Here is a 21,542-nt window from a genome sequence, read left to right as displayed (position 1 = left end):
ACTGTTGTTCTTCGGGATGTGTTCATGTCCATTCCAATACCCACCCTCCTACTCCTCTGTCGGAGTAGCCAGCAAGAGGGAACTGAGGAGGAGCTGGGTTGGCAGGGTCATCTATTGAGCGCCATGAAGGCACCACTCTAGGGGGCTCCACAGCCGACCCGATGGGAAACTTTCCGGCAGCTGTGCGCGCAGCACACATACACCCCTAATTGGAATGGACATGAACACCACATCTCGAACAGTTACGAGAAGGTGAGTAACCGTTTTTTCCTGATTGGCCATCTGCCTCACCTCCTCCAGGGACTGAGCAATCAATCAGAGCTCAATCTCCCTCTCTCCCCCCCCCCCCCCCCCTGTGTGAGCAATGAGTCCCTTCTGCAGCCACCTGGCTGGGGGTGGAAGGGGGGAAAAGCCCCTGGAGCTCAAGGTGTGTCACGGCTAAGAAAAGGGTGGGAACCACTCCCTAGGTGTCGGATAGTTCTGTTCTATGCTATAGTTTCTACCCCTGTGCCTGGTCATAGAATCATAGAATATCAGGGTTGGAAGGGACCTCAGGAGGTCATCTAGTCCAACCCCCGGCTCAAAGCAGTACCAATCCCCAACTAAATCATCCCAGCCAGGGCTTTGTCAAGCCTGACCTTAAAAACTTCTAAGGAAGGAGATTTACCACCTCCCTAGGTAATGCATTCCAGTGCTTCACCACCCTCCTAGTGAAAAAGTTTTTCCTAATATCCAACCTAGACCTCCCCCACTGCAACTTGAGACCATTACTCCTTGTTCTGTCATCAGCTACCACTGAGAACAGTCTAGATCCATCCTCTTTGGAGCTCCCTTTCAGGTAGTTGAAAGCAGCTATCAAATCCCCCCCTGTTCTTCTCTTCTGGTCCTGAAGTTACCAGTCTAACTGGCAGGCTCAGCTCTGGAGCCCTTTTTAAAAATCAATATTACATTACCTACATGCCAGTCCTCTGGTACAGAGGCTTGGTTCAGCAATAGGTTACACAGCAGTTAGTGCAACTTCCTCTTTGAGTTCCTTCAAAAGTCTTGGGCAAACGCCAGCTGGTGCTGCTGTGTTACTATTTAACTTATCGTACTTTTTCCTATTTGTTGGAGTCTGTTTGTTCAATGTGGAGATGTTTCGGGCCTGTACTCTACAGGCGGTCAGGCTTAATGATCACAATGGGCCCTTTTGCCCTTGGAATGCTGCAAAAGCCATTAGGGTAACCACAAAGTTTAATAATAATCAGCTGCATTTCAGTGTGCACTGGGCAGGGGCTGCTCCCATCACAGCAAGGGTCCAGGGGACCAACTGCCACAAAGTGGAGCTCACTGTAATTAGCAAAGGCTCAGGCTGCATAAGGCGGAGGAGTAGCTATCCTTGTACTATCATTCAGTACTGGGTCTAGCATTTCAATGCCCTGGCAAAAAATGGAGGGGTTCACAGCCAAGCAGCGAGTGACTAGAGATGCCCCCTTGCCCCACAGCATGGGACCCAGGTGTGATGCAGCAGGGAGGGGGGAATGTTGACCTGGGAATGTGGCAGGGGAGTTTCAGTGGGGATGGGATACCTGAGAGCCTATAACCTGAGCCAGGAGGGGGTTGGGGCCAGGTGACACCTTTGCCCAGGAAACTGGACAAAGGCTGGAGTAGGAGCTGTGGGGAGGCTGTTGGAACACTGAAGGGTTTTTTTTCAGTTTGGAGTGGGCTAGGGAAGAGGGGAACACCCCAGAGTGGGGGTCTAAGCTCTCTACCCCCTCGAAGGACCTGATTAAGGGGTCCTGTTCATGCCTACAAGATCTGGGTTGGATTGTGTTCCTGTTGTCTCTAATAAACCTGCTCTTCTATTGGCTGGCTGAGAGTCACGGTGCATGTGAATCACAGGAAACAAGAGTACAGGACCCTGACTCCTGCACGCTTCGTAACAACTGGTGGCACCCCGGGGACGGCACTTCCTGCAGTAAGTGACTGGGGAGCAGTGAAACAAAGGGGGGGTTAATGAGGACCAGGCATGCTGAAGAGTCAGAGAGGAGTGGTTTTTTTTTGGGGGGGGGGGGGGGAGCAGAGGAGCTACATTTAACCCCTGGGAGCGTGTGACCAGCGAAAACTACTGTTGCAATAATAGGGTCCCTCTGGGGACTGCGGCGAGCAGTCTCAGAGTTGAGGAGTCTGTGGCTTGACTCTGGGGGAGAGGTGGTGACCTGGAGAAAGGTTGGCACAGTAGGGGGTCCTCCTGGAAACCATGGGGAGCTGAGAGCACCCAGGCCTCTGAGTGGCCAGCAGGAAGATGTATACTAAACGCCTTAAGAGCAACCTGGTGGAGATGAGCAGGCAGAGGGGGCTGCGCATTGGGAGGCTCACCAAAGAACAGCTGATTGCCCAGCTGGAAGAAAAGGACTCGCTCGGCTGCACCGATCCCTGTCTCTGAGGGAAGCAGCCCAGCAGAGGCAGCGCGGGCCCCGGTGCCTGACCTGGCTGGGAGGGGTCAGACTGCTGCTGAGGGCATCCCGAGACCCCTCCTATCTATGCCTAGGGGAGGGGCTGGTAGGAGCCCAGCGCATACCGTGGGCACCCTGACCCTGGCAGCCAGCCGGGGATCCGCCTGGCGGAGCTCCCCATTCCTGGAGCTGAGGTGGCTGGAATGGGAGAGGGAGATGAGACAGAATTGGAAGAGCGAGAGAAGGAGCAACAGGACCTCAAAAGGCAGCCTGAGGAAAAGCATCAGCTGGAGCTGGCTAAGCTGAGGACCAGCGAGCCTCCGGCTGCAGTGAGCAAGGGGGGACCCAAGACTGCACAGAGCTTTGATAAGTGCTTCCTGGCCCAGCGGAAGGAAGGGGAGGACATAGATAGCTTCCTAAATGCCTTTGAGAATGCCTGCGAGATGCACAGTGTTGACCCTGCAGACAGGCTCCAGTTTCTCACCCCCTTACTGGACCCCAAAGCCGTGGAGGTGTACAGCTGAATGAAAGGGGCGGAGGCAGGGGACTACAAACTATTCAAAAAAGCCCTGCTACATGAGTTTGGGATGACTCCCGAGATGTACCAGAGAAGGTTCCGGAGTCAGTGTAAAACCCCTGAGGGCACATATCTACAACTGACCCTCTGGATCCACAAGTGGGCGGATGGGGCCCAAACTAAGGAGGACCTGCTTGACCTAATCGTATTGGAGCAACTGTATGAACAGTGCCCTTCCGACCTGAGGCTGTGGTTGGTGGACAAAAAGCCAGAGAACTCGCAACCTGCAGGGCAGCTGGTCGACGAGTTTATGAACAGTCGGTTGGGGGTGGTAGGGAGGAACCCCCAAATGAACAGGCCCACCATGGAGCAGAGAGAAAGAGTCACTATAGGACCTTCCACAGGGGAAATACGGAGAACCCCTTCCCAAGGGGAACATCTGGCATCAGGTCCAACCGACCCGCTTGAGGGGACCAATGGGACACCAGTTGCTATCACTGTGGCCAGAGAGGCCACATACAGACCCAGTGCCCCAGGCTCCGGGACAGACTGAGCAAACCGAACCCACCCAGGTTTAACTGAGTAGGGACCCAGCCGGACGACGGCAGGCTGCCCATGCAAGGGGGGCTAGCAGCTTATCAACCGCCCAGGAGGGAGGAGGGCCCCAGACCAGCTCCTCTGGGGGGCTGGATGCTCCAGACTCAAGGTTCTCAGTTTATAGGGTCGGCGTAGGGCTGTCCCTGTGAAGTGAATGCCTCGTTCCCCTGGAGGTGGATGGGAGGAAGGTTCAGGGATACTGGGATATGGGCACAGAGGTGACGCTGGCCCGGCCCAAGGTGGTAGCCTGAGATCAGGTGGTGCCCAACACCTATCTGACCCCGATGGGGGTAGACGGAACCCAATTCCAGGTGCCTGTGGTGAGGGTACATCTGAAATGGGGGGAGCCACGGAGAGTCCCAAGGATCTGGGGGTGCACCACCCTTTACTCACTGAGGAGTTGATGGAGGGGGGGGAGAATACCTAGAGGATTGGCCCAGCAACCCCCAGGGGGCCCTGGTCATGACCCGTAGCCAGAGCTGGCGAGGGGCATTGCGCCCTGACCTCGCAGAGGGTACCTTGCCAGAGGCACAGGACCCTGCCCCAGGTGGGAGGGAGTGCCCAGGGTCAAGGCTCAGAGAGGTTGCAGCCTCAGACCTAGCCAGCGAAAGGGAGCAGGTCCCCATCCCTTCCCCAGCCGCTGAGTTTCAGGCCGAGTTGCAGAAAGATCCCTCCTTGCGGAAGCTCGGGGACCTGGCTGACCTTAGTGTGGTACGGAGCATGAGGAGAGGCTGCCAGGAGATGTTCCTGTACTGAGAATGGGCTCCCCCAGGGGAACTGGAGTCCTGGGAGATCAGGCAGCAGCTGGGGGTCCCCCAGAAGTATCACTGCAAGTTACTGTACCCGGCCCATGACATCCCCGTCGCAGGGCACCAGGGAATCCAGTGCACCCGGCAGAGGTTGCTACAGAACTTTTACTGGCCCGGGGTCTTTACCACTGTCCGGCAGTATTGCCGATCCTGTGACCCCTGTCAGAGGGTAGGGAAGGCCCGGGACAAGGGGAAAGCGGCTTTGAGACCTTTGCCCATCATAGAGGAGCCTTTCCAGAAGGTGGCCATGGACATCGTGGGGCCTCTCAGCAAGACGACCCAGTCGGGGAAGAAATACATTCTGGTGGGGTAGATTTCGCCACCTGCTACCCCGAGGCAGTGCCCTTATCATTGAAGCAGACACCGTGGCAGATGCGCTCCTGACCATTTTCAGCCGAGTCGGGTTCCCCAAGGCAGACCAAGGATCCAATTCCATGTCGGCCCTGTTCCGGTGCTTGTGGGAGAAATGTGGGGACCAGCGCAGCTGGGCCTCAGCTTATCACCCCCAGTCCAATGCGCTGGTGGAGAGGTTCAATGGGACCCTAAAAATGATGCTGAAAACGTTTATGAACCTGCACCCGCAGGACTGGGACAAGTACTTACCTCACCTGCTGTTCGCGTACAGGGAAGTGCCCCAGGAGTCTACCGGGTTCTCGCCTTTTGAACTGTTATATGAAAGGAGGGTAAGGGGGTCCCTTGGACCTGATGAGAGACGAGTGGGAGCGGAAGGCTGCTCCTGATGGGGAGTCAGTGGTGGAGTATGTCTTGATCTTCCGAGAGAGACTGGCTGAACTCATGGGGCTGGCCAGGGACAATCTGGCCAGAGCTCAGAGGAAACAGAAGGTATGGTATGACCGCACGGAGTGGGCCCGCACCTATGCCACCAGGGACCAGGTGATGGTTCTCATCCCCGTGAGAAAAAAACTACAGGCTGCCTGGGAAGGCCCTTTTAAGGTGGTCAAGCAATTAAAAGAGAAAAGGAGTACTTGTGGCACCTTAGAGACTAACCAATTTATTTGAGCATGAGCTTTCGTGAGCTACAGCTCACTTCATCAGATGTTTACCGTGGAAACTGCAGCAGACTTTATATACACACAGAGAATATGAAACAATACCTCCTCCCACCCCACTGTCCTGCTGGTAATAGCTTATCTAAAATGATCAACAGGTGGGCCATTTCCAGCACAAATCCAGGTTTTCTCACCCTCCACCCCCCCACACAAATTCACTCTCCTGCTGGTGCTAGCCCATCCAAAGTGACAACTCTTTACATAATCAAGTCGGGCTATTTCCTGCATAGATCAAGGTTTTCTCGCATCCCCCCCACCCCCATACACACACAAACTCACTCTCCTGCTGGTAATAGCTCATCTAAACTGACCACTCTCCAAGTTTAAATCCAAGTTAAACCAGAACATCGGGGGGGGGGGGGGGCTAGGAAAAAACAAGAGGAAACAGGCTACCTTGCATAATGACTTAGCCACTCCCAGTCTCTATTTAAGCCTAAATTAATAGTATCCAATTTGCAAATGAATTCCAATTCAGCAGTTTCTCGCTGGAGTCTGGATTTGAAGTTTTTTTGTTTTAAGATAGCGACCTTCATGTCTGTGATTGCGTGACCAGAGAGATTGAAGTGTTCTCCGACTGGTTTATGAATGTTATAATTCTTGACATCTGATTTGTGTCCATTTATTCTTTTACTTAGAGACTGTCCAGTTTGACCAATGTACATGGCAGAGGGGCATTGCTGGCACATGATGGCATATATCACATTGGTGGATGTGCAGGTGAACGAGCCTCTGATAGTGTGGCTGATGTTATTAGGCCCTGTGATGGTGTCCCCTGAATAGATATGTGGGCACAATTGGCAACGGGCTTTGTTGCAAGGAAAAGTTCCTGGGTTAGTGGTTCTGTTGTGTGGTATGTGGTTGTTGGTGAGTATTTGCTTCAGGTTGCGGGGCTGTCTGTAGGCAAGGACTGGCCTGTCTCCCAAGACTTGTGAGAGTGTTGGGTCATCCTTTAGGATAGGTTGTAGATCCTTAATAATGCGTTGGAGGGGTTTTAGTTGGGGGCTGAAGGTGACCGCTAGTGGCGTTCTGTTATTTTCTTTGTTAGGCCTGTCCTGTAGTAGGTAACTTCTGGGAACTCTTCTGGCTCTATCAATCTGTCTCTTTACTTCTGCAGGTGGGTATTGTAGTTGTAAGAATGCTTGACAGAGATCTTGTAGGTGTTTGTCTCTGTCTGAGGGGTTGGAGCAAATGCGGTTGTATCGCAGAGCTTGGCTGTAGACGATGGATCGTGTGGTGTGGTCCACATATCTATTCAGGGGACACCATCACAGGGCCTAATCTCTCTGGTCACGCAATCACAGACATGAAGGTCGCTATCTTAAAACAAAAAAACTTCAAATCCAGACTCCAGCGAGAAACTGCTGAATTGGAATTCATTTGCAAATTGGATACTATTAATTTAGGCTTAAATAGAGACTGGGAGTGGCTAAGTCATTATGCAAGGTAGCCTGTTTCCTCTTGTTTTTTCCTAGCCCCCCCCCCCCCCCCCCCCCCCCGATGTTCTGGTTTAACTTGGATTTAAACTTGGAGAGTGGTCAGTTTAGATGAGCTATTACCAGCAGGAGAGTGAGTTTGTGTGTGTATGGGGGTGGGGGGGATGCGAGAAAACCTTGATCTATGCAGGAAATAGCCCGACTTGATTATGTAGAGTTGTCACTTTGGATGGGCTAGCACCAGCAGGAGAGTGAATTTGTGTGGGGGGGTGGAGGGTGAGAACCTGGATTTGTGCTGGAAATGGCCCAACTTGATGATCACTTTAGATAAGCTATTACCAGCAGGACAGTGGTGTGGGAGGAGGTATTGTTTCATATTCTCTGTGTGTATATAAAGTCTGCTGCAGTTTCCACGGTAAACATCTGATGAAGTGAGCTGTAGCTCACGAAAGCTCATGCTCAAATAAATTGGTTAGTCTCTAAGGTGCCACAAGTACTCCTTTTCTTTTTGCGAATACAGACTAACACGGCTGTTCCTCTGAAACCTGTCAATTAAAAGAGGTAAACTATGGGGTGGAGCTGTCGAACTGGGCGCACCACGGCCAGGTGTACCATGTGAATATGATGAAGCCATATTATGACGGGGAAATGTGGTGCTGACCGTGTGTGGACATTGGGAGGAGCAAGGAGGGGACCCACTAATAGATCTATTCCCTGAGACAGGAACTGGCTCCTCCCAGGAAACAATTCCTGTCTCTGATCGGCCAACGCCTTCCTAGAAAGCTGAAATCAGAGGGGTGCTGCATCTGTACCAACAGCTGTTTTCCAACCAGCCTGGATGCACTAATCTGACTGTCCACCAGGTGCAGACAGGGTCGCACCTGTCTATAAGATGCTGCCTCTTCCGAGTCGCAGGGAAAACTGCTCAGGACCTGGAAAGAGATCAATGATATGCTGGCTTTGGGGGTGCTCCAACCCTTGGGCCTCACTGGTGGTGCTAGTCCCCAAAAAGGATGGGTTGGTCCGGTTCTGTGTGGACTATCGGAAGCTCAATGCCATCACTGTATCTGATGCCTACCCCATGCCCAGGCCTGATGAGCTCCTAGACAAGCTGGGAGGAGCTCGGTACCTTACCACCATGGACCTTACAAAGGGCTACTGGCAAGTACCACTGGATGCAGATGCCCGGCTGAAATTGGCCTTTATCACCCCTTTGGGCCTCTGAGTTCCTGACCCTGCCTTCTGACCTCAAGGGAGCGCCGGCCACCTTCCAGCGCCTGGTGGACCAGCTACTGAGGGGCATGGAGAGTTTTGCCGTGGCGTATATTGATGACATCTGTGTCTTTCGCCAGACCTGGGAGGACCATGTATCCCAGGTTAGACAAGTGCTGGACCGACTCCAGGGGGCTGGGCTGACCTTAAAAGCAGAGAAGTGCAAGGTGGGGATGGCTGAACTGACCTACCTGGGCCACTGGGTGGGGAGCGGCTGCCTAAAGCCAGAACCAGCCAAGGTGGAGGTGATCTGGGACTGGCCCGCTCCCCACACCAAAAAGCAGGTACAAGCCTTCATTGAGATGGCGGGGGTACTATCAAAGACTTGTGCCCCACTTTAGCGCCATAGCCGCCCCTATGCAAGAAGGGGAAGCCAGACAAAGTGGTCTGGACTGAGGAGTACCAGAAGGCTCTCTGTGCCCTGAAGGAGGCTCTGGTCAGGGGCCCGGTTCTGGCAAACCCAGACTTTGACAAGCCCTTATGGTGTTCACCAATGCCTGACACCAGGCTGGGGGCAGTGTTAATACCAGATGATGAAAAGGGGGAGGCACACCCCATCGTGTACCTGAGCAAGAAGTTGCTACCCCAGGAGCAGAACTACGTGACCAGCGAGAAGGAGTGCCTGACCATGGTGTGGGCCCTCAAGAAACTAGAGCCCTATCTCTTTGGGTAACACTTCATCGTGTACACCGACCTCTCCCCTGACCTGGCTACACCAGATGAAAGGAGCCAACTCCAAGTTCCTGAGGTGGAGCCTGTTCCTGCAAGATTATGACATGGACGTGGTCCATGCAAAGGGAAGTGCCAATATCATAGCGGATGTGTTGTCCTAGAGAGGGGGCCCCAAACTTCTCCAGGTCACTGGTCAGAGTGACCCCACTCAGTTCAGTCTCAAAGTGGGAAGAGATGACCTGTGAATGTGGCAGGGGAGTTTCAGTGGGGATGAGCTACCTGAGAGCCCGTAACCTGAGCCAGGAGGGGGTTGGGGGCCAGGTGACACCTTTTGCCCAGAAAACTGGACAAAGGCTGGTGGAGGAGCTGGGGGGAGGCTGGTTGGGATGCTCAAGGGTTTTTCTTTCAGTTTGGAGTGGGCTAGGGAAGAGGGGAGAGCCCCAAAGCTGGGGTCTAAGCCAGAAGGACCTGCCTAAGGGGTCCTGTTCATGCCTACAAACTCTGGGTTGGATTGTGTTCCTGTTGTCTCTAAGAAACCTGCTGTTCTACTGCCTAGCTGAGAGTCACGGTGAATATGAATCACAGGAAACAAAGGTACAGGACCCTGACTCCCCCTGCTTTGTAACACCAGGCTACACTCAGAATTTAGGTCACCAGCGCTATGGCCCTCAGGGGCGTGGAAAACCCACATCTGAGCATTGTAGCTATGCTGCCCTAAGCCCTGGCGTAGATGTGGCTAGATCAACGGAGGCGTGCTCCCATGGAGCCAGCTCCAGGAGCTTGGGCAGGTGCTTTTCTTCCCTCACGCTAGGGGTCTGTACCCCAGGACTATGGCGGTGTAGCAACGGCACGTACTCTAGTGCTACAGCTCTGGTCGGCTAGACAAAGAGAATGCTCAGTCCTGACAAGACTTCGGAGTGCAACACTGCAATGCTCTGCAGCAGCAGGTAGCCACGGGGGGTGCACATGAGCTGATGTATTAGGAATGGGTTTTTCCTTAATTGGGGGGGAGAGGATTGCAGGACCTCTAGGAGCTTGAGTAGGAAAAGGACAGAAGGACTGGACACAGCCAAATCAACAGCAGGTAAAACTAGAGTCCCTGCCCTAAGCCAGAGGTACCTGGGCATTACAAAAGCCCCAATACTGGATGGGGGTTAGGATCCCAGCCCTGGGGGTCTGGAGTGAGGTCATCCCCCATGTGTACAGCTGCTACACAGTCTGACTTGCAGGGGAGACTGCATGGGATGCTAGAGCCTATGTTGCAGCAGGGGACAGCCCCAGGCGTATCATACTAGCTCTGTTCTGCCAGCAGGGCTGAGTTGGCCCCTTCCACAAAGCTCTGCCTAGGCCCCTTCTTCCTCTGAGCCTGGCTGGCTATGGCAGTATTCTTGCCCCCTCCAGTTTGGCTGGCTGCCTGTTCAAGCCACTCACTTGTGCTCCTGTACCCACCACCCTCCCTGCTGCCACTTCATGACTGTCTCCCTCACGGCTCTCTCCTTCCCCTCCCTCCCCTTTCCATTAAAGCCAGGCGTTATTCAGATCTAGGCTCGTAGCTGGGCTGAGCTACAGCTGCCGTATGGAACAGTAACTGACCACTTTGGCCCCCGCAGCAGTATCATGGCCTGCAGCATTTGCTAGCCATGGGGCTTCGGGTGCTCCCATTGCTGATACTGGGGCACAGCTGCCCCTGCCCATTTGTTTCCAGCCACACCCTTAGGAGGCATGACTGCAGAGCACTAATGCTCCTATTTAGCCCCCGTATGCTGGTCTCTACTCTCAGCTGGGCAAGGTCAGCCAGAAGTGAGCGAGACAGACCAGGCTGTGAGTGCTCCAGAACCAGCAGCAGCCCCAGCTCCGTAGTGTGCTGTACAGCCTCACTTTCACATCGCGACGGGGAGGGGGTGACCCAGGGCCTCCACCTAGCTTGTGGCCTGGCCCAGGGCTTTAGACTCTGTCACTTCAGAGGGAGGGTTGATTGTCTACCTTTATCCAAGCTGCTAGAGCAGCTGTACGCAGGCTGAGGCTTGCGAGCCCCAAGTGCCTCTTTAAGGTGTCATCTGAGACTTTTTGCAGACCATGCCATTAGAACACTGATCTAGCTCACAGCACCCTCCTCCTCAAGATAGCACTTTTCATTGCTAGCTCTCGAAGGACTTCACAATCTTTAATGTACAGCACTTCACAGCCCCTGGGAGATGGGAAGCATTATGCCCATGTCACACATAGCCCACTCAGGCTCAGTGACTTGCCCAAGGCTCCCGGGGAAGTCCACGGTGGAGCAGGGTCTTGAACATCCCTCATCCTAAGCCTGAAGGGGATCAGCTCGTTACTTTAGAATAACTTCACTTACCCCTACACAGTGCTGAGCTCTCAGCTCTCTCTAGGAGCAGGGGGGGGTGTTGTAGCAGCCTTCCTCAGGCTCTAGGCTAGCACCCCTGCCAGGATGCGGCACTTGGATTGTCCTGACACCGCAAGGAAAAGGGAGTCAGCCTGGCCCAGAAAGCTACACCTGGGAGAGCGCCAGATAAGGAGAGAAGAAAAACATTTGGACTAAACCAGTTGGAGAGATGACACAAGTGACTGAACAGCTCACAAGGGGCTTTCCCCTTCCCATGAATCGAACTCAAGGGGACACCTCAACGGATACTGCTGGGGGAATTCTGCACCAAAAAGTTTTTAAAATGCTGCATATTTTTTGTCAAAACAACACAATTTTATCACACCAGCTTCAGTTATTTTGGTAATTTATTTCAAAATACCAGTCAGCAAGTATGTCTGTAACAACACAGACAACCATGATTTCCTCAGGAGTAGAGAGCTAAAGAAACCCCTACAACAACCCAATTCCTGTTTCACTGTAATTGCTTTTGTTAGGCACCTCAGTCTGGGTGTATCACATATGCGAACTGGGCACATCTTGGGGGAACACTGTACCCCTTGGGTCTCAGATACCCACACCCAGAACCCAGCTGCAGGACACCGAGATTCCAGAGAGAAACAGCCTGATGCTGGGTCCCAGGCTTGTATGGTGTTTCCTACATGTTGCCCCCTTCCTTTAGGGCATGCTGGGAAACACAGCTGCCCCAAACCCTCCAGTTTCTTCCCTGCCCCTCTCCCACCCATGTCCTGTACAGTAACTCCCCACTTAAAATCCTCTCGCTTAACGTTGTTTCGATCTTACATCCCTACTCCATTACAGAACATGCTCCGTTTAAAGTTGTGCAATGCTCCACTATAACATTGTTTGGCTGCCTGCTTTGTCCACAGCTGGCAGCTCCCCTACAGCACCTCCTGCCCACTGGCAGACCCCGCGGATCAGCACCTTCCCCCTGCTCCCAGAAATCAGCTGGTTTGCCACGTTCAGGAGGGAGGAGTGAGGACTCAGCACGCAGGCTCCCCGTCCCTCCTGAACACCACAAGCCAGCTGATTGCTGCAGGCAGGAGAGGAGCGAGGACACAGCATGCAGCGTAAAGGGGGGGAAGGAGGAAGAGAAGAGGCGGGTTAAGGCTGGCTTGCAAATCCTTAGTGATGATGATCCTGAAAACTCCAAAGTGATTAGGGGAGTTGGTCATCTAATGATTTGCTATCAAGAAATTTACCAAGAAAAAAAAAAAAAAAAAAGGAAAGCAAAACAACAATCTCTAGCTGTTGTTTTTCGAGTTCAGAAAGTTCAGCAAGAGGAGCAGCCAGACAATCTACCTTCTTCCACTCTCTGACTCCACCACCTCAACCAAGCTTCATACTCAGCAATGATTGTAGTATTAAAATGCTTGTTTAAAATGTATGTAGTCCCTTTTGTCTGGCAAAAAAAAAAATCCCTGGAACCTACCCCCTCTCTATTTACGTTAATTCTTATGGGGAAATTGGATTCGCTTAACATTTTGCTTAAAGTCGCATTTTTCAGGAACAGAACGACAACGTTAAGTGAGGAGTTAATGTATTTGAGAGCTAGAGAGCTGGGCTCTTCTGGGTCCGGTGGCCCCTAGTGGCAGCCAGAAGCTCTGCAGCACCATTTCTCCAGGGGAAAATGAAATTCTGCACAGAACATTAATTCTGTGCAAATTCTGCATTGGCACAGAATTCCCTCAGGAGTAAACAGACCACATCGAGAATCCACAAAACCACAAGCAGTGGGACACTTGGCCAAAAGACTGAGGCAAAGAGTTTAGCTCAAACCAGGCCTTAAATAGATAAGGATATCCAGAGTTGCATTAAATAAGGACAACCCCTCCCATCTTCAGTGGCTGAACTGACCACTCCTGCTTCCACTGGGGGCAGGGGAAATGTGTGTCCATCACTGGCCGCCCCACCAACTAGCACCTTCTCTTGTCATTATCAGGTACTGATCTCTGTCACAGTCATGATACAGAACTAGAGTGCTGGGCACGGCCGATTGTTAAGTCCTTTGTTGCTAGCCTAAGGTGGATGGGCAATAGGGTGCACGGTGGGAGGGAGAAGAGAGCCTAGGAACATCAGCGTTCCCTGAGTCTATTAAACCCAAGGTCCATCTCGCCCAGTGACCATAGCCAGCGGTTTCAGAGGAAGGTGTAAGAACCCCACAGTAGCATGTGTGGGATAACCTGCCTCCCAGAGTAGGCCCCATGCTGGTCCCTACTAGCTGCAGATAATCTTAAACAGGTTTTAATCACTTCCAAAATGTACCCCTGCTGCTACTGTAAGCTACTCCCGCTAGCCATCGAAGCATCCCATCCCTTTTGAACCATATTAAATCCTGGCCTCAACCATTTCCTGTGCCAGCGAGTGTCCTCAATCTACTGACATATTCTGCTCCTTCCATTTACCCCCACTCCGTGGCGCTGCGCGGCTGGTAGGAGCCTGGGCCAGGATTTTCTTACTATCTACCTGACCTGCTTTACCACTCCCCCTTCATCCCACCCTTGCCTAAAGCTGGGAGAGGAGAAAGGCCCTGGTCCGCAGGCATTGGGAGTGCACATGGCTGCTAGCTCAGCAGCTGGCACATGCCAGCGTCCTGCCCCTGGGAACAGGAATGGTTCCTCTCACACACCCAGCAGCTGGAGGACGTTCCTGAGTGCAGACTCTAGGGGAAGCACATGCAGGCAGCTTGCTGGCTCTCTACACCAGCCCAACTCTGGCCAAAAGCCAAAACACCTTGGCAGCTATTCCCTTCTCCTGCCGGAGGTTTGGTTCCTGCCCCATTTCTGCCCCAGCAGTTGCAGAGAAGGACCCTCATGAGCAGCAGCACCTGGTCTGCACCCTGCCACCCCAAATGCTTTGCTCTGTACCTAGGCTTCAGCCACAGGTCTGGTATTTGCTCCCTGCTGACAGCGGCTGTGTGGGTTTGGGGGTGGAGATGCTTTCAGCTGTGGTTCCCACCTAGAGTTGTCAACTCTCCCGGCTTGGCCACGAGTCTCCCAGAATCAGCCTCAGGCTCCCGGAGGCTACTGAAACCAATCTGGGAGATTTTAATAGGCTGCTCAAAGTCCGGTGGCTCAACAGGGCTAATGCAGGCTCTCTACCTACCTTGTCACCGCATGGTTCCCAGAAGCAACCCGGTATGTCCTTCTGGATTCTAGGCACAGGGGTGGTCGGGGGCTCTGCATGCTGCCCCCACTCCAAGTGCCAACTCCACAGCTCCCAGCGGCTGGGAACCGCAGGGGTGGTACCTGCGGGCAAGGGCAGCATGCAGAGCCACCTAGCTGCCCCCGAGCCTAGGAACCGGACATGTCAGTCACTTCCGGGAGCTCTCCAAGGTAAGCACCGGGCAGCCTGCACCCTTCATACCCTCCCGCACCCCAACCCCCTACACTCTGAACCTCTTGGCCCCACCCCCAGCCCACACCCCCTCCTGCACCCCAACCCAGTGAAAGTGAGTAAGGGTGGGGGAAAGTGAGCGACGGGGGGGGGGAATGGAGTGGGGGGTGGGGCCTTGGAGAAGGGGCAAGGTAGGGGTACGGCCTCAGGCAGGACAAGCGTGTTTGCGTTTGTGCCATTAGACAGTTGACAACCCTATTCCTGTCCTTACCATTGCTCTTCCCAGAGTGCTCTGAGAGTCCAGCTGCAAACGATTCCAGTATCTGCTGCCTTGTTAACTCCCTCCTAGCCACAAGCAGCTGCCCCCAAGGCAGCAAGTTCACTGCAGATGCCTGCTGGCTCCCTGGTGTTCTGCTAGGGCCAGGCACTTCTCTTAGGAGCTTTCAAACTGCCCCCCCCCCCCCCCCCCAATCTCCATCTAGCTCAGGCAAGGCTGGGAAGGGTCACTGAGTTCACACTAAAAAGAGATCCTGGAAAACAAGAGGGTAGAGCCGCTTCTCCTTCTGTCTTTATTTCTGGAGATACACAAAAGCAGCCTGGCTTGGGGGGGGGGGTGCTCAAGGCCCTCTGCTTCCCCCACAGGATGCATACCAACAAGGCTTTGACTACAGCCAGAGTGGGAGATGCCCACTGAGCAGCTGCTGCGCTATTCCTGAGCGCAGGAACAGGCCCCTATGCCCTCCCAGTGGAAAGACTTACAAGGCACAAAGGGCACTGCTCTGGGAACCTGCACAAGGGACAGCAGGGCCACTGGCAGGAAGAGGGCTAGGGCCATGCTCTGACCTCCTCCCACTGTGCACATGGCTGCTGGGCTTCAGTGCCCAATGCCACAGCAGTGAGGGAGCAAATTCCAGGGGAGATTATTGCTCCAGACTTGAGTTTACATGTATTAAGCAGAGGGAGTCAAAGCACAGCTGCTCCCATGCTGGACCAAGCCACAGCCTGAAGAGGCTAGCTCTCGAGCAGCCAGCAGAGGCATAGGCTGCCACAGCTGGAATAGATTCTCACCCCACAGCCAGCCAGGAAAGAAGGGTGCAGGCAGGCAGGCTGGGAGCATGCGCTCTGGGAATGGCTTTTCCCAAGTGTCAGCATGGCCCATGTGTGTGCAAGGCACGGGGTGAAAAGGGTCAGCTAGTGCACAGGAGCAGTAGGCTCAGCCTCACATTCAAGTAGTAACCAGAGGGGTACCTGGCCCTGCACCCAGCCTACCTGTCCTGGAGTGCCGGAGCTCTCAGTGCAGGGCCCAGCATCCCCTCGCTACGCATACTGGAGCTGGGAGGGAGCAGTGCAATGAAATGGAATGAAGTGGCAAGGACAGATGGTGAATGGGGAGGACCCGGGGTCCTTGAGGTGGGAGTGAGGCCCAGGGCCTTACACTCCTTGGCAGCAGTGCTGAGAGCAGAGGGGCACAGGGAGCACCTAGAGTCAAAGGGAGAGCGACTCCCCTCAGTCACACAGGGCCCAATACATGGCAAAGGTGGGGTAGGCTCCATGTTTGGTCCTACTCACCATGGAGCAGCCTCCTGGGGCAGGAAGGGGGCCCTGGTAGAAGAGGCAGACAGGCACTTATGGGGAAGTTCCTTTGGAGACAACGGAGCAGGGCTGTAACCCCTCTACCAGTGATGCAGGTGGCTGCCCCTCTGCTCATGTGGCAGGAAGCAGCAGGAGCCTCCCCTGCACTGGTGGGAGCAGCTGCCCAGAGCAGAAGGGCCACGCCTGAAGACAGACAGGGCAGCAGGAAGCGGGGCTGGGCACTTGGGGTACAACAGTCTGTAGGCACTTGATTTGGCTAGTAACACCCAGGAGCAGGGGGACAGTCCCAGCTACCTCTGCCCCGGGGCTCTCATTGGCTCTGGGAGGGCCTGGCCCTCTAGTTGGTTTTGACTTTGCCGTTGGTGACAGCGCTGTTCTCGTGCAGGCTGCTGCCGTTGTGCTGGAGCGGGGCTGGGTAGTGGGCCCCCTTGGGCAGCCGCTTGCCCTTGGTGTAGGAGTGGTACCAGAAGTTGGAGAAGAGGATGAAGAAGATGGTCCCATAAATCCAGATGAGGTGGATGAAGATGGGATACTGGTACTGGCAGCTGGGCATGAAGTAGTATTGGGAGATGTGGATGGAGACGATCACGAACTGCGCCTGGCAGCCAGCGTGGAGTATGTGCAGCGGGGAGAGGGAGGCAGAGAGGGGACTGGTTACTCATGAGGGGCCGGGGGGGAGCATCTCCACCCGAGCTACGCCCCCTCCCCCAAGCCCATGGGAGAGAACAGATTCACACAGGGCACCACCAGGGTGCCCCTGGCCAGGGCAAAGGCCCAGCCCTTCCCAAAGCAATGCATGGAGCTGCAGACCACCGCTGGCCACAGCCCCCAGACAGGCGCAGCCTGCTAAGGCTCTCCGTGTGGGACGGACACAGCCCCATCTGAACTCTATAGTGAGGAGTGCTGGCCCTGCCAGAGGCTGGCATGGATCATTTCCTGAGCGACCCTGCCCCCATGCTGTGCCTCCACTGGCCCCCACAGAAACACCCAGCTCCAGGGTGCATGGGGCATTTGCGGCTGCCGCACAGCGCCAACTCACCAGCTGGACAGCTGTGATGTGCTTCTTCCACCACAGGTACTTCTGACAGGCAGGCCCTGCCGCCGAGAGCCCATAGTAGGAGTACATGACAACGTGCACCATGGAGTTGACCATGGCATGGAAGGAACCCATTCCCCCTGCCGGGCAGAGAAGAGGTAATTGTGCTGGGGGCCACTCCCACGCTCTGGTGCTGCGCCCCCCCACCTAACAGGGGCACAGGCTCCATGGTTCATGGATGACCTTACTGCTGCAAGCCAAACTGCACTACAGCCCTGCCCATGCCCACGCAGGGCTCTCAGCCCCCACAAATGGGGAATAATGGGTGTGAAGAGTGGGTAGGGAAGGGGGTTTGACTCAGCCACTGGCTGAGAATGGGGGCAGCAGCCAGGTGTGGGAAGACTGTGCATGCACTCCTACAACAGCAGTGATAAGATCTGTCCTTGTTCCCCGTGGGCCCTGCAAGGGAAGAAGAGCCCTGAGGCCAGCGGGGCGGTGTAGGCCTCTCACTGGGAGACTGGGACCAGATCTCCTCTCCCCTCACTGCAGGGCAATTCAGTGTGCAAGCCCTCACCTGGGCCAAATTTAGCCCCCCACCACCAGCTCCAAGGCAGGACAGAATGGTGGAAGAGGTGCAGGAAGGTGATCTGCTCATTCTTCTTGCGCAGGACGAAGATCACCTAGAAGCAGAGAAGCAGGTGGGTGGCCGAGTCAGCAGAAGCTGGAGCAGGTGGGACAGGATGGCTATTGAAAATGCAGGATTCCGCCAGGGCTCTCGGGAATCTACAGTGAATGCAGAGGCTCCAACAGCAGGGAGGGTCCTTCCAAAGCTAGGGTGATATGTTGGGGAGAACCCACTGCCAGGCACTTCTTGTCCTGCATCCTGAGAACATCTGATTCAGCAGCCACCAGGGCTGATGGTGACAGGCTTACCTGGGTGGTGCCAATTCCCAGTAATCAGTGACTACCTGCACAGCCATCAGGGAAGGTGGAAAAACTGCAACCTGCCCCCACTCAGGAAGGGGAGAGCCTGGTACTGGCATGAAAGGAAGTGTTCACCTCCCATGGGCTGGGCTTATTGTTTGGATGGGTCCTGGCTCCCCCACACTCATTTCCAAAGCCCAAGAGAGGAATCTCTCGTCACTGCTTCAGGGCAATGACCTGGCATGAGGTGTAGGGAAGCCCCATCACTGGCTATCAGCCAGGATGGGCAGGGACACAACCCCACGTTCTGGATGTCCCTAAACCTCTGACTGCCAGAAGCTGGGACTAGATTACAGGGGATGGATCACTCAATAAATTGCCCTGCTCCATTTACTCTCTGAAGCACCTGGCAAGACAGGGTATGGGACTAGGTAAGTCATTGGTCTGACCCAGTGTGGCCGTTCTTATGAAGCTCATTATTCCCAGTCTCTGTATTTTTCCCCCCCACAGGCACTGCTGAGGCCCAGCACGGGGGTCTGACCAGGCTTATTTGGATTTGCAAAACACTCTAGAAAATTTGGAGTGCTGGGGGGAGAGTGAGGCCAGGGAGAGGGTGCCCGATTACCACTCCCCGAGGATCCATCACTTACCGTGTCCGTCAGCTCAATGAACTTGGAGAAGACAAAAAGCCAAGATACACGGACCATCTGAAACACGAAGAGTGCGTGTGTGTCAGAGACTTAGCCATGCCCACCCAGCTCTGCCCTGGGGCAGGGTCCCCCACTCACCTGCAGTCCAACCCTCCCAGACTGGTTCGTTTCCTGCAGACAGCGAGGGCCAATGAGCATCGGGGCGGTGAGACTTTCCTCTGTGGTTCAGCAGATGGACCCCTGGGGTTCTGCAATCCCATACCTGGCACACGTACCCCAAACTCTGGAGGGCACTGCCTCTTTATTCAGCTCCGTGCTGCTGGGTTATAAGCCACAGGAGACACCCAGCCGCCATCTTGGGCCAGAGGTCCCCAAGGCCAATGGCTATGGTAACAGGAAGGAAGCAGTTGCATGCTGCCCAGGGCCTGTGATTAAGGGCCCCATTCTGCTTGCAGCAAGAGAGAAGAACTTACCCGAAGGGCCTTGGGGTCCTGGGAAAAATCCACAGGGTCACATCTCCAGGTGTATCCCGTCAGCCAACCTGCCATCAGGAACTGCAGCAAGGGGACACCACCAGACCAGGTTCAGCACACACTACGCCACCATGCCCACCCTCCCCCTCAGAGAGACGGCAGGCTGAAGCTCCCAAGGCAACCACAAGGGGGTGCCTCAGTCACTGGGCAGCCAGGTGCCCTCTGCCCAGCAGCTCGGGTTCTCCAGGGGCAAGGACTGATGGCACAGGTGCCTGGCACAGACTGCACGGCCGTTGGAACCTCACCTCATAGACTATGTAGAGTGAGAGGCCCACCAGGAAGAAGTTGTAGACCACCATGAACTTCTTCAGGTCTAAGGGCTTCCTGTTCGCCATCAGCCAGGGGCCCAGGGACAGCACAAAGTAGACATAGCCCAGCAGGATCCCCATCATGAGGAAGGGCGACTGCATCAGGGGATACTCAGCTATGCGGGGGTCTGCAGGGAGAGGAACAAAGGATGCGGGTAAGGACGAGACCACCCCCCAGCCCGAGTGCCTGCTTCCCTTTCCCTGCAGCCTCGACTCTGCCACTGACCCACAGCGTGGCCCTTTGGAGACCCCCTGCTCCTCCTGGGCAATCATGGTTACACGGCGCTCAGGGAGGGAGGTGGTTGGGAGCACCTGATGAACCCCAGTAATTCCTAATGCACACCAGGCTCCATGGTAGCCACAAACCACTTTGGGTGAAGGCTCTACTCCAGGACTTCTCCCCTGCCCCTCAGATGGCATCACAATATCATGGAGGCACTAAGAGCAGGAGCAGCCCAGGACACCCGAAGCAGAGCAGGGGTCCCACAGTGTGGCTCAGTAACGGGGGCACCCCAAGGGCATCAGGATCACAGAGCAGGGGTCCCGGACGCAGCATGGCTCAGTAATGGGGGCACCCCAAGGGCAATCAGGGCACAGAGCAGGGGTCCCACAGCATGGCTCAGTTCCAGCGTGAATTCAAGAGCTGTGGAACTGGATTCCAGTGGGTGTGGTGATGGCCAGCAGGCAGGACTAGTCAGCTTCCATGGCACCCAACTCTCTGGCCAGCAGCTGGGCATGGAAGGAAGATCTCACCTGTTCCCTTCATGAAGTCCCGGTACATTGTTACAATCGCTTCCATAGCAGCTGGAGTTCTGCAGAGAGTCAGGGAAGGGTCAGGTTTTCTGGGCTCAGGATCCCCAGCTCTCTGTGGTGAGCACTGAGCCTGCCGATTTACCCAGGGTGCGAGCTTCACCGTAAAATGTGAAAGTTCACCAAGTGCCACAGTAACCTACAATAATAAATGTGATGGGAAAAGGTACACAAGGGAGATTTGTTTGAATGAATTCACTTTGAGGCCCATTAACGTGGTGCCTCTCAACCTTTCCAGACAACTGTACCCCTTTCAGGATATTGATGTGTCTTGTGTACCCCCAAGTTTCACCTCACTTAAAATCTACTTACTTACAAAAATCAGACCTAAAATACAGAAGTATCTCATCACATTACTGAAAAATGCTTACTTTCTCCTTTTTATCACGTAATTATAAAATAAATTGATTGAAATGTAAGGGCAATAGTTATATTCCAGTGTATAGTACATAGAACAGTATAAACAAGTCATTGTCTGTATGATATTTTAATGTGTACTGACTAGTGCTTTTTATGTAGCCTGTTTTGTAAAACTAGGCAAATGTCTAGATAAGCTGATGTCCCCCTGGAAGATATAAGAACGGCCACACTGGGTCAGACCAAAAGTACATGTAGCCCAGTATCCTGTCTTCTGACAGTGGCCAATGCCAGGTGCCCCACAGGGAATGAACAGAACAGGTAATCACCAGGTGAATCCATCCCCTGTTGTCCATTCACAGCTTCTGGCAAACAGCGGTTAGGGACACCATCCCTGCCCACCAAGACCTCTGGGGGTACCCCTGGTTGAGAACCATTGCACTAATACATCTCAATAATGGAGTTAAAATTATGCCATGTGAACAAGAGAAGTGTGGGACTGGAACTCAATGGACCAAAGTTGGTGCACTGGAAGTTCGCCCTAACGAATGAGCAAAATAATGAGGGACGGGCTATTCCACCCACCATCCCTTCTGGAGTCCTTAAAATAAAAAGGGGTTTTTTTTTGTTTGGGGAAGGGGGAGAAATGAAAAAGCTGTCTGACAAAACCCCTGGCTGACGGAAAAGAGGAAGACGCCTGCTTCATCATCAGATCTGCCATCCCCACTGGGATCCCAGGAGGCATCACACCACCACTGGGCCCTCATAGTCCTGATCCTGATGATGTTCGTA

The 21,542-nt window shown here is 54.2% G+C and overlaps 1 protein-coding gene across 16 annotated transcripts in view; it reads right to left on the bottom strand.

Annotated features, from left to right (window-relative positions):
- ELOVL1 (ELOVL fatty acid elongase 1) overlaps window positions 1-21,542 on the bottom strand; it is an 82,850-nt gene that overhangs the window by 32,792 nt on the left and 28,516 nt on the right. For 12 of the 16 annotated variants that reach the window (XM_048862480.2, XM_075131932.1, XM_048862481.2 and 9 more), the window contains 7 exons: window positions 20,337-20,532; window positions 19,521-19,711; window positions 19,216-19,296; window positions 18,743-18,799; window positions 17,743-17,848; window positions 17,172-17,308; window positions 11,533-16,730 (listed from right to left, as the gene is read on the bottom strand). In XM_048862480.2, the coding sequence (XP_048718437.1) occupies window positions 16,470-16,730; window positions 17,172-17,308; window positions 17,743-17,848; window positions 18,743-18,799; window positions 19,216-19,296; window positions 19,521-19,711; window positions 20,337-20,382 (879 nt within the window). In that variant the 5' untranslated portion in view covers window positions 20,383-20,532 and the 3' untranslated portion in view covers window positions 11,533-16,469. The other 4 variants (XM_048862475.2, XM_048862477.2, XM_075131931.1 and 1 more) reach the window with 2 other exon arrangements.

The sequence above is a fragment of the Caretta caretta genome, chromosome 8, assembly GCF_965140235.1.
Source record: "Caretta caretta isolate rCarCar2 chromosome 8, rCarCar1.hap1, whole genome shotgun sequence".
Taxonomy (NCBI): Eukaryota; Metazoa; Chordata; order Testudines; family Cheloniidae; genus Caretta; species Caretta caretta.
Note: the sequence above shows the minus strand (reverse complement) of the source record. Positions and strands in the feature narration are given on the sequence as shown.